We start from the raw sequence: 14277 nt of genomic DNA on the forward strand, positions 1-14277 counted from the left end.
GTGTGGATGGAGAGGAAAGGGCGGATCTTGGCGATGTTGCGGAGGTGAGACCGGCAGGTTCTGGTGACGGGTCGGATGTGAGGGGTGAACGAGAGAGCAGAGTCGAGGATGACACCGAGGTTGCGGGCTTGTGAGACGGCAGATAATACAATAGGCGATACAAAAGAGCAGGCAGACATGTGATCCGTGACCTGAAGGAGTTCACGGTCTAGAGAGTGATAGACGTTAATATTCAAATAAATCAGTCATATTTATAGAGCATCTACTGGGTGCAGAACACTTTAAGCGCGTAGGAGAGCACATCCTCTGCCCACGAGGAGCTTACAGTCTGGAATAATAATAATAATTGTAGTATCTGTTAAACACTTACCATGTGCCGGGCACTGTACTAAGTGCCGGGGTGGATACAAGCAAACTGGGTTGGTTGCAGCCCCTGTCCAAACATGGGAAGCCCAGTCTCAACCCCCATTGTACAGCTGAGGCCCAGAGAAGTGAAGTGACTTGCTCAAGGTCACACAGCAGGCAAGTGATGGAGCCGGAATTAGAACCCACAACCTTCTGACTCCCGGGCCCGTGCTCTATCCACCGTGACATGCTGCTTCTGTAAAAACCTATGTCTTCCCTGTCGGGGAATCGAACCCCGCTCTCCCGCGTGACAGACGGGGATGCTTACCACTGTGCTAAAGAGGAGCGTACAGAGAAAAAGGTAAACTAATGAAAGCTATCTTAAAAACATTGATGTCGCTGGTATGGAAGGAAAATCCGCTAGCATTTTAGAGCACTAAAATTAAGGAATTACCAGAGAAGTTCTTTTTAGCCACATTTTTGATTCAAGGATACAGGGAGTCCTAGGAGGTGGCAAACGGGGAGTAATTCATTAAACTTCAGTTTAATCAGACTGTAGAATAAAAAAAATCTAAAAAAATGGGTAGAAAGAACCAGGTAAAATTTAGAGGGGTATAAAAGTTGTAAATTGAAACTACAATCCAAAAGGGTATGTAGAAACCTTCTTGGAAGAGCTACAGGCATAGCAACTCAGTCAATCTATCAGTGGTATTTATTGAGCACCTGCTAGGTATTGAGCACTGAACTCCAGTGGTATTTATCGAGCACCAACTATGTACACAGCACTGGGCTCCAAAATGCAGAGAGAATTACTGACATATCCAAGGGTCCATAAACCTCTCCCCCCAAAATTCATCCAGTCGCATCTGGTAAATCATTCATTCATTCATTCAATCGTATTTATTGAGCACTTACTGTGTGCAGAGCACTGTACTAAGTGCTTGGGAAGTACAAGTTGGCAACATATAGATACGGTCCCTACCCAACAGTGGGCTCACAGTCTAGAAGGGGGAGACAGAGAACAAAACAAAACATATTAACAGAATAAAATAGAATAAATATGTACAAGTAAAATAGAGTAATGAATACGTACAAACTTATATACATATATACAGGTGCTGTGGGGAAGGGAAGGAGGTAAGGCGGTGGGGGATGGAGAGGGGGAAAATCTACTGCACCCAACGTGGGGCTCGAACCCACGACCCTGAGATTAAGAGTCTTGTGCTTTATTGACTGAGCTAGCCGGGCACATAAATGTGCCGGGCAAATCATGTCCCTCCTCACCCTCTCCTGTCCTGCCCAACTTTAATAATAATAATAATAATAATAATAATAATGGCATTTGTTACGCACTTACTATGTGCAAAGCACGGTTCTAAGCGCTGGGGGGGATATATGGTGATCAAGTTGTCCCACACGGGGCTCACAGTCTTAATCCCCATTTTACACATGGGGTAACTGAGGCTCAGAGAAGTTAAGTGACTTGCCCAAGGTCCCACAGCAGACGTGGCAGAGCCGGCATTCGAACCCATGACCTCTGACCCCAAAGCCCGGGCTCTTCCCACTGAGCCATGCTGAACTTTATTCACCTGTCTCTCCTGTTCCAAGGAGTTTCCTCCCAGTCAGTCCATCAATCAGTTGTATTTATTGAACGCGCACTATGCGTTGTACTAAGCACCTGGGAGAGTACAATAGAATTAGCAGACCCATTCCCTGTCCCTAACAAGCTTACAGTCTAGAGGGGGGCCCAAAGTCAGCCCCTTCCTTTCCTCTTGCTCCCCGGCATCTTCTCCGTCTACACCACCCGAGTGTCCTTTTTTAAACAAATGACCAGTGCTCTGTTTCAAGCCCCAAGCCACCGCTCCCAACTAGGGGGGAAATGTTACCTATTAAATGGCCAGACTCCTGAACCCTGGCCTGCTCCTTGCCCCAGATGGTGGGGAGGTGACCCCACCATCGTGGGCAGGGAATGTGTCTACTATATTGCCGTATTGTACTCTCTCCCAAGTGCTCAGTACAGTGCTCCGCACAAGCAAACGCTCAGTAAATACGACTGACGGACCGACACGGTGCACACCACCCATTCGTGACCCACCCGCTTTTTCTAGCGCCGTGTGATGGACCGTCCCGGGGTGTGTCTGTACTGGAAGCTTTTTAAACTAATCAGTCATTTCTTTGGTTTGTGTTTCAGTGGCATAAAAAAAACCTGGCCGTTCTATTCTGCATATTACAGTTCCTAGCAATGACGTGGTAAGACCCTTCCCTGGTGCTGCTTAGCACTCATAAAATAAGCATTTCTGTTTGCTGAGTTCAAATTAGATACAGAAGATAAAAATAGCAAGAAAGCATTTCTCTTTGCTGAATTCAAATTAGATACAGAAGAGAAAAATCTCAAGAAAGCAATTAAATAGTTTGGTTGTGTGCTTAGCAATCTGTCTTTTACTTCTCTGAACATAGAAGCTTAATGAAAGCATCAAAGGAAGATGTCATCATTTTCAGCAGCATTTAAGTGCACCGAGCAAAGCAAAACATCAGTTGTTTTAACACATTTCTGTTAATGCTTGGAAATAGAATGTACTTCAGATACAAATGTTATTCATTCCCACACTCTTAGGGCTCCGTACGTCACCGCAGCAGGAGTGTGTGTCTCGGTTGGCACCCGTTAATGGTATTTATTGAGCGCTTACTGTGTGCAGAGCACAGTGTTAAGCGCTTGGGAGAGTGCACTTCCCAAGCGCTTAGTACAGTGCTCTGCACACAGTAAGCGCTCAATAAATACGATTGATTGATTGCAGTCCAGCAGCATTGGCAAACACATTCCCTGCCCACTGTGAGCTTTCAGTCGTAACTGACTTCATGAAATTGTTTAGAGTACTAAACGAAAGAGCGCCTTCCTCTTCTTCCTCCCCCTTCCCCTCCCCACAGCACTTGTATATATTTGTACAGGTTTATTACTCTATTTTACTTGTACATATTTACTATTCTATTTTGTTAATGATGTGCATATAGCGATAATTCTATTTATTCTGACGGTTTTGACACCTGTCTACATGTTGTGTTTTGTTGTCTGTCTCCCCCTTCTAGACTGTGAGCCCGTTGTTGGGTAGGGACCGTCTCTATATGTTGCCGACTTGTACTCCCCAAGCGCTTAGTGCAGTGCTCTGCACACAATAAGCGCTCAATAAATGATTGAATGAATGAAAGAGCTGTAGCGAAATATAATTTCCCATAGGATATAATGTAAAGTGCATCTGTGTCTTCCCAGGCTCAGAGTTGACCACAACAATGTACATATTTTTAAAAGTCATTTAAAACATAAATACGGTTGTATTATATAGTGATATTTATTAAACTAAGGTAGGTCCAAGGTTTATGAGGTAGGGAAAGGTTCCTGTCCTACCCAAAGCTCACAGGCTATCTCATCCCCATTTTACAGATGAGGAAACCGAGGCCCAGCCAGGTTAAGTCACTTAGACCCAGGTCTCCTGATTTCTGGTCCCGTAATAATAATGATGGTATTTGTTCAGCACTTACTATGTGCGAAGCACTGTTCTGGGCACTGGGGGGGATACAAGGTGATCAGGTTGTCCCACGTGGGGCTCACAGTCTTAATCCCCATTTTCCAGATGAGGTAACTGAGGCACAGAGAAGTTAAGTGACTTGCCTAAAATCACACAGCTGACCACTGGCGGAGCCGGGATTTGAACCCGTGACCTCCGACTCCAAAGCCCGGGCTCTTTCCACTGAGCCACGCTGCTTTGTACCGTAGTGGCTCAGCTTTTGAGTTATGTAATCACTTAGCAATGTAAATATGTGCCAATAATTAAAGATGGTGAGGAGCTGGGTCGTTTTAGTACATTTGTAAATACAGGAATGTATTTTCAGTGGTTCTTGTTCACATCCTATTCAGCAAAAAGGCACTTTATGTTAATAAGCTAGAGATAACTACGCTGACAGAGCTGTGCTAAGTAGATTTGGGCAGGGAATATGTCTATTTGTTGTACTCTCCCAAGCGCTTAATACAGTGCTTTGCACAGAGCAAGCGCTCAATAAATACGATTGAGTGAATGAATGGATTTGCCAGTAAGTTGGACTGCGCTACAATCATTCTATTCAAGTTAGTCAAACTATGAAAGGGAGAAGGAAAGTGCTCAAACCAAGGTAAATTTCATTGGGTTCTCTCAAAGCTGTGGCATAAAAATTCAGAAACACCAGGAACGTTCCACTGGCAGCATAGAGCTGTTCTTCATCGGTTTTATTGTTGTGCTTGAAGAAATCTGGATTTTATTAATATAACATTAACCCCGAGGCTAATGAATTGACCTCAAATTTTCCCAGTTAAAATGTTTGTCACGATAAGCACATCCCCACTTAGAGAACTGCGAGAGCGTCACCTATCCCTGTGGCATTCTCCTAGAGAGTTCTTTTATCTCCAGAGACCTTTAAAGGTTTACTTTATACAGCAGTAGCCTTGACATAGCAAGAGTGAATAATCAATACAGGGAAATGGTTTGAAAACCCTCAAATTTCAGGACTTTTTCTCTTTCCTTGTAGGTATAGTTTGTCATATATCCCATATGCAAGGTGAGTTTATCTGAATTTCCCTTTTTTTTCCCCCTCCTATTTGCGCTTTAAGCATTTACCGTGTGCCGTAACCTCTTAACGTAGTCCTTTTATTTTTAGCACCATAGCTGTCATCTAAAATGAGAAGAAGAATGGTATTTGTTAAGTGCTTACTATGTGCCAGGCACTGTACTAAGTGCTGGGGTGGATAGAAGCAGATCGGGTTGGACACAGTCCCTGCCCCACGTGGGGCTCACAGTCTTAATTGCCAATTTACAGATAATAATAATAATAATAATGGCATTTATTAAGCGCTTACTATGTGCAAAGCACTGTTCTAAGCGCTGGGGAGGTTACAAGCAGATCAGGTTGTCCCACGGGGGGCTCCCAGTCTTAATCCCCATTTTACAGATGAGGTCACTGAAGCACAGAGAAGTTAAGTGACTTGCCCAAGGTCACACAGCAGGCAAGTGATGGAGCCGGGATTAGAACCCAGGTCCTTCTCTCAGCCTGTGCTCTATCCACTAGGGCCATGCCGCTCCCCATTGGGCTCCAGAAAATTGCACGCTGCTTAACTCAGCACATAAAGTCAATTTGTACTTTCCAAGCGCTTAGTACAGTGCTCTGCACATAGTAAGCGCTCAATAAATACGATTGATGATGATGATGATGATGATAAAGTCTTTTGTTAAAGGTTCTGTGGAGTGTTTTGGGTGGTGGTTGTTTTTTTGGTGGGGTAGGGAGGGCCGGAAGGGAGATTGGGCACCCCCTCTTCTGAGTGACTCGTAAGCATCCAGAATCTTTGAATTTTAATTGGACTGAAACCCTGCCCATCCCCAACACTCCCGAACGGCGGGGTGGTGCGGTCTTCCGTTGAAAGCAGAGGCGTTTTAAAGGGCCAAGATAATTTCTCGAAATAGGGTGCCACCCGGCCCTCCTGGTTCTAAGCCCAGTGGGTACCACCGCAGATCCCACTTGCCCCGGTCGGCTGCCGGAGAGCAGTAGAGATGGTCGAGCCTGTACTCGGCGAGAGCCCATCATCATCAATCGTATTTATTGAGCGCTTACTGTGTGCAGAGCACTGTACTAAGCGCTTGGGAAGTACAAGTTGGCAACGTATAGAGACGGTCCCTACCCAACAGCGGGCTCACAGTCGAAAAGATCGGTCTCCCCCGGCGTGACCCTGGAAATTTCACCTGGGTCCCCAAAATGACCTCGGAAATCAGGGGAGGGGCAGCCCGGAGACCAAATTGGAGCAACAGGAGAACCAGCCAAACAGTGGCTTCCCCCAAAGACCGCGCCAGCCGGAACATTGTCATAGTTATTGAGGGCTTACTACGTGTCCAGCCCTGCACCAAGTGCTTGAGAAAGTACAACGCAAAAAATAGACGGTGACATTCCCTGGCCCCCCAAAATCAGGCCGTCGCCAATTAAGCCTGCGCCATTGCTCACTTAACTCTGTGGGTTGGGAAATCTCACTGAAAAGCCGGAGATCCAGCAGGCGGTTAAGTCACCCCCAACTGAAATCAGTTGCTTCTGCTTGGATAATAAAGACTTTTAGACTGTGAGCCCACTGTTGGGTAGGGACTGTCTCTATATGTTGCCAATTTGGACTTCCCAAGCGCTTAGTACAGTGCTCTGCACATAGTAAGCGCTCAATAAATCCGATTGATGATGATGATAAAGGTGCATGTATCGGGCTGACCGTTTTGGTTTAACATGTGGAAAGGAGGCAGAGGTCGCAGTGGTGTGATTCAGTAGGATCGCCTAGCTTTTATCTCACAGGCCAAGGAAAAGTTCTGGTTGACGCGTTCAACTTTCCTCAGATTTGACCGACAGAATGGAGTAGCAGTCCCTAAAATAGCTGCCGAATAGGCAAATGGAATAAAACAGGGAGTGGGGCTGGCCTTTTGGCAGCGGGCACATTGACATTCAGAGACAATGGACCCTATTGTAAACATTTCAAGGAGGAGACACCTAAAAATGCCAGCCAGAAGGGTCTGCGTGAAAGCCCAAGGGGAAAAAAAAATGGCAAAAAGTACGGGGTGTTTTTGGAAGGTGAATAGAGACCGAAGAAAACATTGAGAGTCACAGCCGAAATGAAGGAAAGCTCAAGGTGAATTGAAATATATACAGCGAACTGGCCTTGAGGTTTGAAGATGATGTTTACTGACAGAGATTGTCAACAGTCTGTGCTGGACTGTGTTGGAGTGTCTCCAAACGGGAATTTAGACCACATTGACGGTGCTCTAAGTCTCTGGAGTTTCCCTGAGGTCCGATACATTAGCGGGAGGATTTGCCAATTTGTACTTCCCAAGCGCTTAGTACAGTGCTCTGCACATAGTAAGCGCTCAGTAAATACGATTGATGAGGAGGAGGAGGAGGAAAGCAGCTCAGATCAGTTTCAGTGAAATCAACCCATTACTGTCAGACAGTGGGAGGCTGTCCGTGAAGAGGAAAAGAGATTTCTTGTGCTCCGATCAGTTTTTTCTTCAGAAAGACTGGAATACCAGTCAGCATCGCGCTCTGGGTATGAGTGACCGGAACTCAAAGGTCAGTCGAGTGAGATAAACACGCAAAGCTTCGCTTGGAAAACGTTTTCCAATCACAAGCGTGGTGTAAAGTCTAGGTGAACATAAGATGGGCCACCCGACTGACGGCCCTCCAGGCGGTTCGTCTTTCTAGTATTAGAAAACAGCCAGTCACAAGGCCAAAAGCCAACCACCTAGATCCAGGGGCAAGCCCTGAAGTCAGAGATGGAAGCAGCAAGCTTGAAAGGAGAGCATGAATTGGGTGGTCTTGAAGGGCGCAAGCAAAAAAAATAGCCCGTCAGGATCCCATTTTCACGGATTGGGGTGATCGCGGTGGAGGTACCGATCCGGAAAGCGCGGTGTTTAACTTCCATTCCGAACAGCAGCTGGATGTGGAGATCATTTTTAGGGTTTGCGATCCCTGTTGGATGCCAGGGAATTTCATTCTTTTTCGATTCTAGTGCCAGAGAGTGATCCTCTTGGCTTTTGTGTCCTCTGCAATGTAGAAGGCGCAGAGTCACTGGTGGATTGGAGATTGAATTAGAGCATTACACGGGATGCCCCTGGAAATCTGTAAATTCCAAATCGGTTGATTCAGAAAAGATGAAGCAATTTAATCTTCCCTCAGTTTGTAGAGTTTGGAGAAGCAGGGTGGCTCAGTGGAAAGAGCAGGGGCTTTGGAGTCAGAGGTCATGGCTCCACCAGTTGTCAGCTGTGTGACTTTGGGCAAGTCACTTAACTTCTCTGTGCCTCAGTTACCTCATCTGTAAAAATGGGGATTAAGACTGTGAGCCCCCCGTGGGACAACCTGATCACCTCATAACCTCCCCAGCGCTTAGAACAGTGCTTTGCACATAGTAAGCACTTCATAAATGCCATTATTATTATTATTATCATTACTAAGCACTTGGGAGAGTACAGCGTAGAGTTGGTTGACAGAGTCCCTGCCCACAGGGAGCTTACAGGCAGGGAGTAAAGATTGAAATCCAGTTTCTGAACTTTTCCGAGAACACTTTTTAGGTTCCACTTTATTATGACCAGCTAGAGTCCATCAATAAGATAGTACCTGATCTGCATTCAAGTATACTTTCTCTGGCATGCAACAGAGCACGGGCCTCGGAGTCAGAAGGTTGTGAGTTCTAATCCCGGCTCCACCACCTGTCTGCTGTGTGGCCTTGGGCAAGTCACTTCACGTCTCTGGGCCTCAGTTACCTCATATGTGAAATGTGAAATGTAAAATATGTGAGCCCCACCTGGGACAGGGACTGTGTCCAACCCGGTTTGCTTGTATCCACCCCAGCTCTTAGTACAGTGTCTGGCACATAGTAAGCGCTTAACAAATACCATTATTATTAGTAGTAGTAGTATTAATGTGCTGACATTTTTCCCATGCATTTTCCTCAAGAGATGCGGTGAAAAAATGCTGTACTTCCATCATAAGTTGAACCAACCAAACACCATGGAGAAGGACAGGAGAAGCCGAGGCCTTATTTTTCATAGAAGTATGTTTCTTCAGATCTTACTCCTCATTCCAGAAAGAGCAGACACCATTTTGTATCCCGGTAAAGCATATCTGGGTTTTATGAAACTTAAATGTTGTTATTAAATAAATTGTTTCATTGTGCTGTTAAATGTATATATCTTTACCAAAGACCGTGAGTCCTTCAACACCACATTAAGTGGTAACTGCTTTTAGACTGCTTTTATGATCTGAATTTGATAAGAGTTGGGTGTGAATCTAGGCAGCCAGGGATCTTTGTCATTCATCCTTTTTATAAAGGTTTTTACTTGGCATTTTAAAGCTTGCTCTCATCTAAATAACAAACTGTTCCGCACATTATGTACATTTATTTATAATATGTTCAGGAAATTTTAAGATAAGCTCTCTAAATAAAAGTTGATGTTTTCCAGAAGAGATTGGGGTTGTAACTTGTTTGTTGGAATTGGCGATTGGATGGTAACAAATATAGGGTGATAAAGTAATATCCCGGCACCCCGATTTCATGGCCACATTGATCATCAGCTTGAATCGTCAGTATTATTCTCCACAGAGGCAAGACGGGAGCCATGTCCAGATCTCCAGGTGGACGCACTGTACGATAGCGTCATCATCAAAGGTATTTATTGAGGGGTGATTATGTGCCGAGCACTGTACCAAGCACTGTTCCCTGCCCAGAAGGCGCTTACACTCTAGAGAGCATCCACCCGGTCACAACGGCTAGAACGAAGCCAGTTTCGGGAGTTTCACAAGGCAGTTACCACAGTGAGCCTGAAGATCTGTTGGAGGAAGTTCAACAGCATTTCAGGGGCTCAAGAACCCCAGGTTTAGATGAGAAATGAGCGCGTGATCAAGGATTGATCAATCAATGGTATTAATTGAGTGCCTGCTGTGACCAGAGAAGCAGTGTGGCTTCCTGGAAAGAGCCCAAGCTCGGGAGTCGGAGGTCTTGGGTTCTAATCCCGGCTCCGCCACCTGTCAGCTGTGTGACTCTGGGCAAGTCACTTCTCTGAATTGTCAGAGAAGGTGCTTCTCTATGGCTTAGTTACCTCATCTGTCAAAATGCTCTGATTGTCAAAATGTTAAGATTGTGAGGCCCAGGTAGGGCATGGACTGTGTCCACCGTGTTTGGACACAGCAGTGAATTTACCCCACTGCTTAGTACGGTGCCTGGCGCATCGCAAGCGCTGAACAAATACCATTAAAAAAAATCAAGCCATCATTTATGGAGCACTTAATGTAGTTGGGAGAGTATACTATAACAGAGGTGGTAGACATTCCCTACCCACAGTGAGGTTAAGAGTCTGTTTCACCAAAATCACCTTAGTGTGCCTCAAGAGAAACTCACCAAAGTAGAAATCTGGGTCTCCCTTAAGGCCAGATCAGGAAACTGGTCTGGTCTTCAACCCTGGGGTTCGTTACCCTCCGATCTCTTGTCCAAATTCCAGTGGCAGGGTCCTGCGCTTCCGTCTCGTGCCAGGGTTTGCCAAGGAGTTTCCCTGGCTCATGTGCCAACTCCCGGGGCAAAGAAGTGAAAACAAAACTAATTCCCCTTCCCTTCCCTGGCTCACTCCTCCCCTGCCCGCGTTTTTCACCCCAGTGGCTGAAGGTTGGATGTGGGGAAAAGTTCACCTGGAGGGAAGGGAGAGGAGAAGAGAGGCGCAGTCATGAGGCTCTAATCCCGGCTCTGCCACTCTGCTGTGTGACCTTGGGCGAGGCACTTCTCTGGGCCTCGGTTACCTCATCTGTAAAATGGGGATTGAGCCTGAGCCCCACGTGGGACAAGGGACTGTTGTCTAACCCGATTTGCTTGTATCCACTCCCAATACAGTGCCTGGCACATAGTAAGCGCTTAACAAATACCGTAATTATTATTATTAACAGGGACTCTGTCCAACCTGCTTAATTTGTATCAGCCTCAGCACTTAGAACAGTGCTTGGCACATAGTAAGCATTTAACAAGTCTTACCTTGTCTTATGCTGTCGGCTAGCCACTGGCCAAGCTAGGAATGGAATGGATAAGCCTCTGCTTGACTCTTCCTCCCATAGTTGAGACTGGTAGGGGACTGGAAACTCTCCAGGTGCGACCCTGAGAGGGGATTTAACAGGTACCGTAATAATAAGCGCTAAGTACAGTGCTCTGCACAACAGTAAGTGCTCAATAAATAAGATCGACTAACTGACAGGGCGGTTGATTCTGTAGAGGAAAGCCCAACTGATGGAGATGGTCTTTCCGGAGGGTTTGAAGTTGCAGGGGGTGGCCACTCATTCAATCGTATTTATTGAGCGCTTACTGTGTGCAGAGCACTGTACTAAGCGCTTGGGAAGTACAAGCTGGCAACATATAGAGAAGGTCCCTACCCAACAACGGGGCTCATAGTCTAGAAATAATAATGATGGCATTTATTAAGTGCTTACTATGTGCAAAGCGCTGGGGAGGTTACAAGGTGATCAGGTTGTCCCATGGGGGGGCTCACAGTCAATCCCCATTTTACAGATGAGGTAACTGAGGCACAGAGAAGTGAAGTGACTTGCCCAAAGTCACCGAGCTGACAATTGGCGGAGCCGGGATTTGAACCCATGACCACTGACTCCAAAGCCCGGGCTCTTTCCACTGAGCCACGCTGCTTCGATTTGAGGGGGAAGGAGGATCCACGCCAAGCGAGAGTCAGCAGAGCAGGAGGAAACAAGATCACCGCCACATTTCTGTGCCTCAGTTATCTCACCTGTAAAATGAGGATTAAGACTGTGAGCTCCACGTGGGACAACCTGATTACCTTGTATCTGCCCCAGTGCTTAGAACAGTGCTTGGCACATAGTAAGTGCTTAACACATACCATTATTATTATTATTTATATTGACGCCTGTTTACTTGTTTTGTTTTACTTGTTACTGAGAAGCAGCGTGGCTCAGTGGAAAAGAGCCCGGGCTTTGGAGTCAGAGGTCATGGGTTCAAATCCCGGCTCTGCCAATTGTCAGCTGTGTGACTTTGGGCAAGTCACTTAACTTCTCTGGGCCTCAGTTACCTCATCTGTAAAATGAGGATTAAGATTGTGAGCCCCCCGTGGGACAACCTGATCACGTTGTAACCTCCCCAGCGCTTAGAATAGTGCTTTGCACATAGTAAGTGCTTAATAAATGCCATTATTATTATTATATTGAGGTCTGTCTCCCCCCTTCTATACTGTGAGCCCATTGTGGGCAGGGACTGTCTCTGTTCCTAAATTGTACTTTCCAAGAGCTTAGCCCAGTGCTCTGCACACAGTAAGCGCTCAATAAATATGACTGAATGAATGGACTGTGAGCCCACTGTTGGGTAGGGACTGTCTCTATATGTTGCCAATTTGTACTTCCCAAGCGCTTAGTACAGTGCTCTGCACATAGTAAGTGCTCAATAAATACGATTGATGATGATAAGTACTCAATAAATATGACTGAATAAGCGCTTAATAAATGATTGAGTGAATGAATATTATTAATAACAAAAACTGTGGTATTTCTTAAGTGCTGATTGTGTGCCAAACCCTTCAGTAAGCACTGGGGCAGGTACAAGATATAAGGTCCCACATGGGGCTCACCAATCTAAGTAGGAGAGAGAACAGGGATCCCCATTTTGCAGATGAGGAGCACTGAAAAGTGAAGTGACTTACCCAAGGTCACAGAACAGACAACCGGCGAGGCAAGATTAGAACCCAGGTCCTCTGACTCCCGGGCTCCTGCTCTTTCCGCTAGTCCACGCTGCTTCTCGGTAATAACAGGAAGCACCAGAGACCTTGACAAGTGCAAGCACGGTTGGAAAACGTCGGCTGGGAAAGCAACTTTTATCTGACTTCCAAGAAAAACAGATGTCAAACTCATGCAGGGCTGAGCCAGTTTTGAAAAAAAAAAGGATTAGGTCAAATTATTTAAACGTCAGTGTCGGTCGGCCAAGGATCTGGAGGAGCTGCAGAAAATCTGGCTTATCACAAACACTCGCCAAAATAGGAAGTGACAAATTTTACAGAACAGAAACAAAGACGCCCGACTCCCAGGCTGTTCTAAGCCGAGCGCTTCCCTTCGCGATCTGAAAACGAGAGCACAGAATCAACCGTGACAAAATTCCTGACGTAGAACCATGTTTCTGGATGGCACACCCCAAAAGTTCTCAACTTTTCGTGTTTGCCAGAAATCCTGAACGCCAAATAACATCAGTTATTGAAGTTCTTGCCTAGTCCCTTACGGTACGAGTAGCCCCTTTAAATAAACATTACAGTCCAAAACGAACACAGCTCTGAGAAGCATCACCACCCCAGACCTGCCCTAGGATCAGTGGAAACCTAAATTGGCCCTGCAATTCCCTGGTCCAGGGTCACTTGCACTGGGATTGAATTTCCCCCAAGTTTTCATCAGATTGACGTAACTTTCTGACTAGCAGCCGTGTAGATTGAAGCATTTTAGGATTGGCAATAATCGACCGATGGTATCTACTGAGCGCTTACTATAAAACAATAATAATTGTGGTACTTGTTGAGCGCTTACTCTGTGCCAAGCACTGTACTGCGTGCCGGGGTACACACAAGATAATCAGGTCCCCCAGAGGATCACAATCTACTTGGGAAGGAGAACAGGTATTGAATCCCCGCTTTATAGAAGAGGGAACTGAGGCACAGAGAAGTTAAGTGATTTGCCCGAGGTCACACAGAAGACAAGTGGTGGGGCAGGGATTGGAACCAGAGTCTTGTGATTCCCAGGATTGTGCACTTTCCACTAGGCCCCCCTGCTTCTCTACTTCTGTTTGCACAGCACTGTACTAACCGCTTAGGAGAGTACAACAGAGTTAGCAGACATTCATCAGCAAAATCAGTAGTAAAATAAGCAAACCATGGCACCTGGCTTTTACACCTTTGAAAAGTTTGTTTAGATAATTCTATTTGTGGTTTTCAAAAGCATAGGTGAAATGCATGCACGTCATCCGTTGGCCTGCCACTGCCACGATATACATTATTTTTAATCATTTCTCATGCTTCTGACTGCAACTGGAATGGAAAAGGAATCACTTCGTCATGTTCACTGAGCTAAGTTCATCTTCTGGACAGTTCCGAACGCTACGGATGTGACATCTGGCTACTCATCACACATACACACAATCTTGAAAATCCTAAAAAAGACTGAAGGTGACACCTAACACGACTCCATCCTTCAGGGTCACGGGACTCTTTGTTGAAATCAGACTCTTGAGAGTCTGAGGCCAGTGTGGAGTCCAAGTCGATCGATCCTATTGATTGATTACTTACTGTGCTCGTCTTACGCTGTCGAGTCGTTTCCGACCCACAGCGACGTCTCCCAGGATGCCCCTCCTCC

General features: G+C 45.9%; 1 protein-coding gene across 2 annotated transcripts in view; it reads left to right on the top strand.

Moving 5' to 3' along the window:
- Positions 1-9356, top strand: part of SFT2D1 (SFT2 domain containing 1) — a 33289-nt gene extending 23933 nt beyond the window's left edge. For both annotated transcript variants that reach the window (XM_038771388.1, XM_038771379.1), the window contains 3 exons: positions 2537-2595; positions 4900-4929; positions 8845-9356. In XM_038771388.1, the coding sequence (XP_038627316.1) occupies positions 2537-2595; positions 4900-4929; positions 8845-8884 (129 nt within the window). In that variant the 3' untranslated portion in view covers positions 8885-9356. The remainder of the gene's footprint in view (positions 1-2536; positions 2596-4899; positions 4930-8844) is intronic.
- Positions 9357-14277: the final 4921 nt, after the last annotated feature.

The sequence above is a fragment of the Tachyglossus aculeatus genome, chromosome 2 (assembly GCF_015852505.1).
Source record: "Tachyglossus aculeatus isolate mTacAcu1 chromosome 2, mTacAcu1.pri, whole genome shotgun sequence".
Classification (NCBI taxonomy): Eukaryota; Metazoa; Chordata; class Mammalia; order Monotremata; family Tachyglossidae; genus Tachyglossus; species Tachyglossus aculeatus.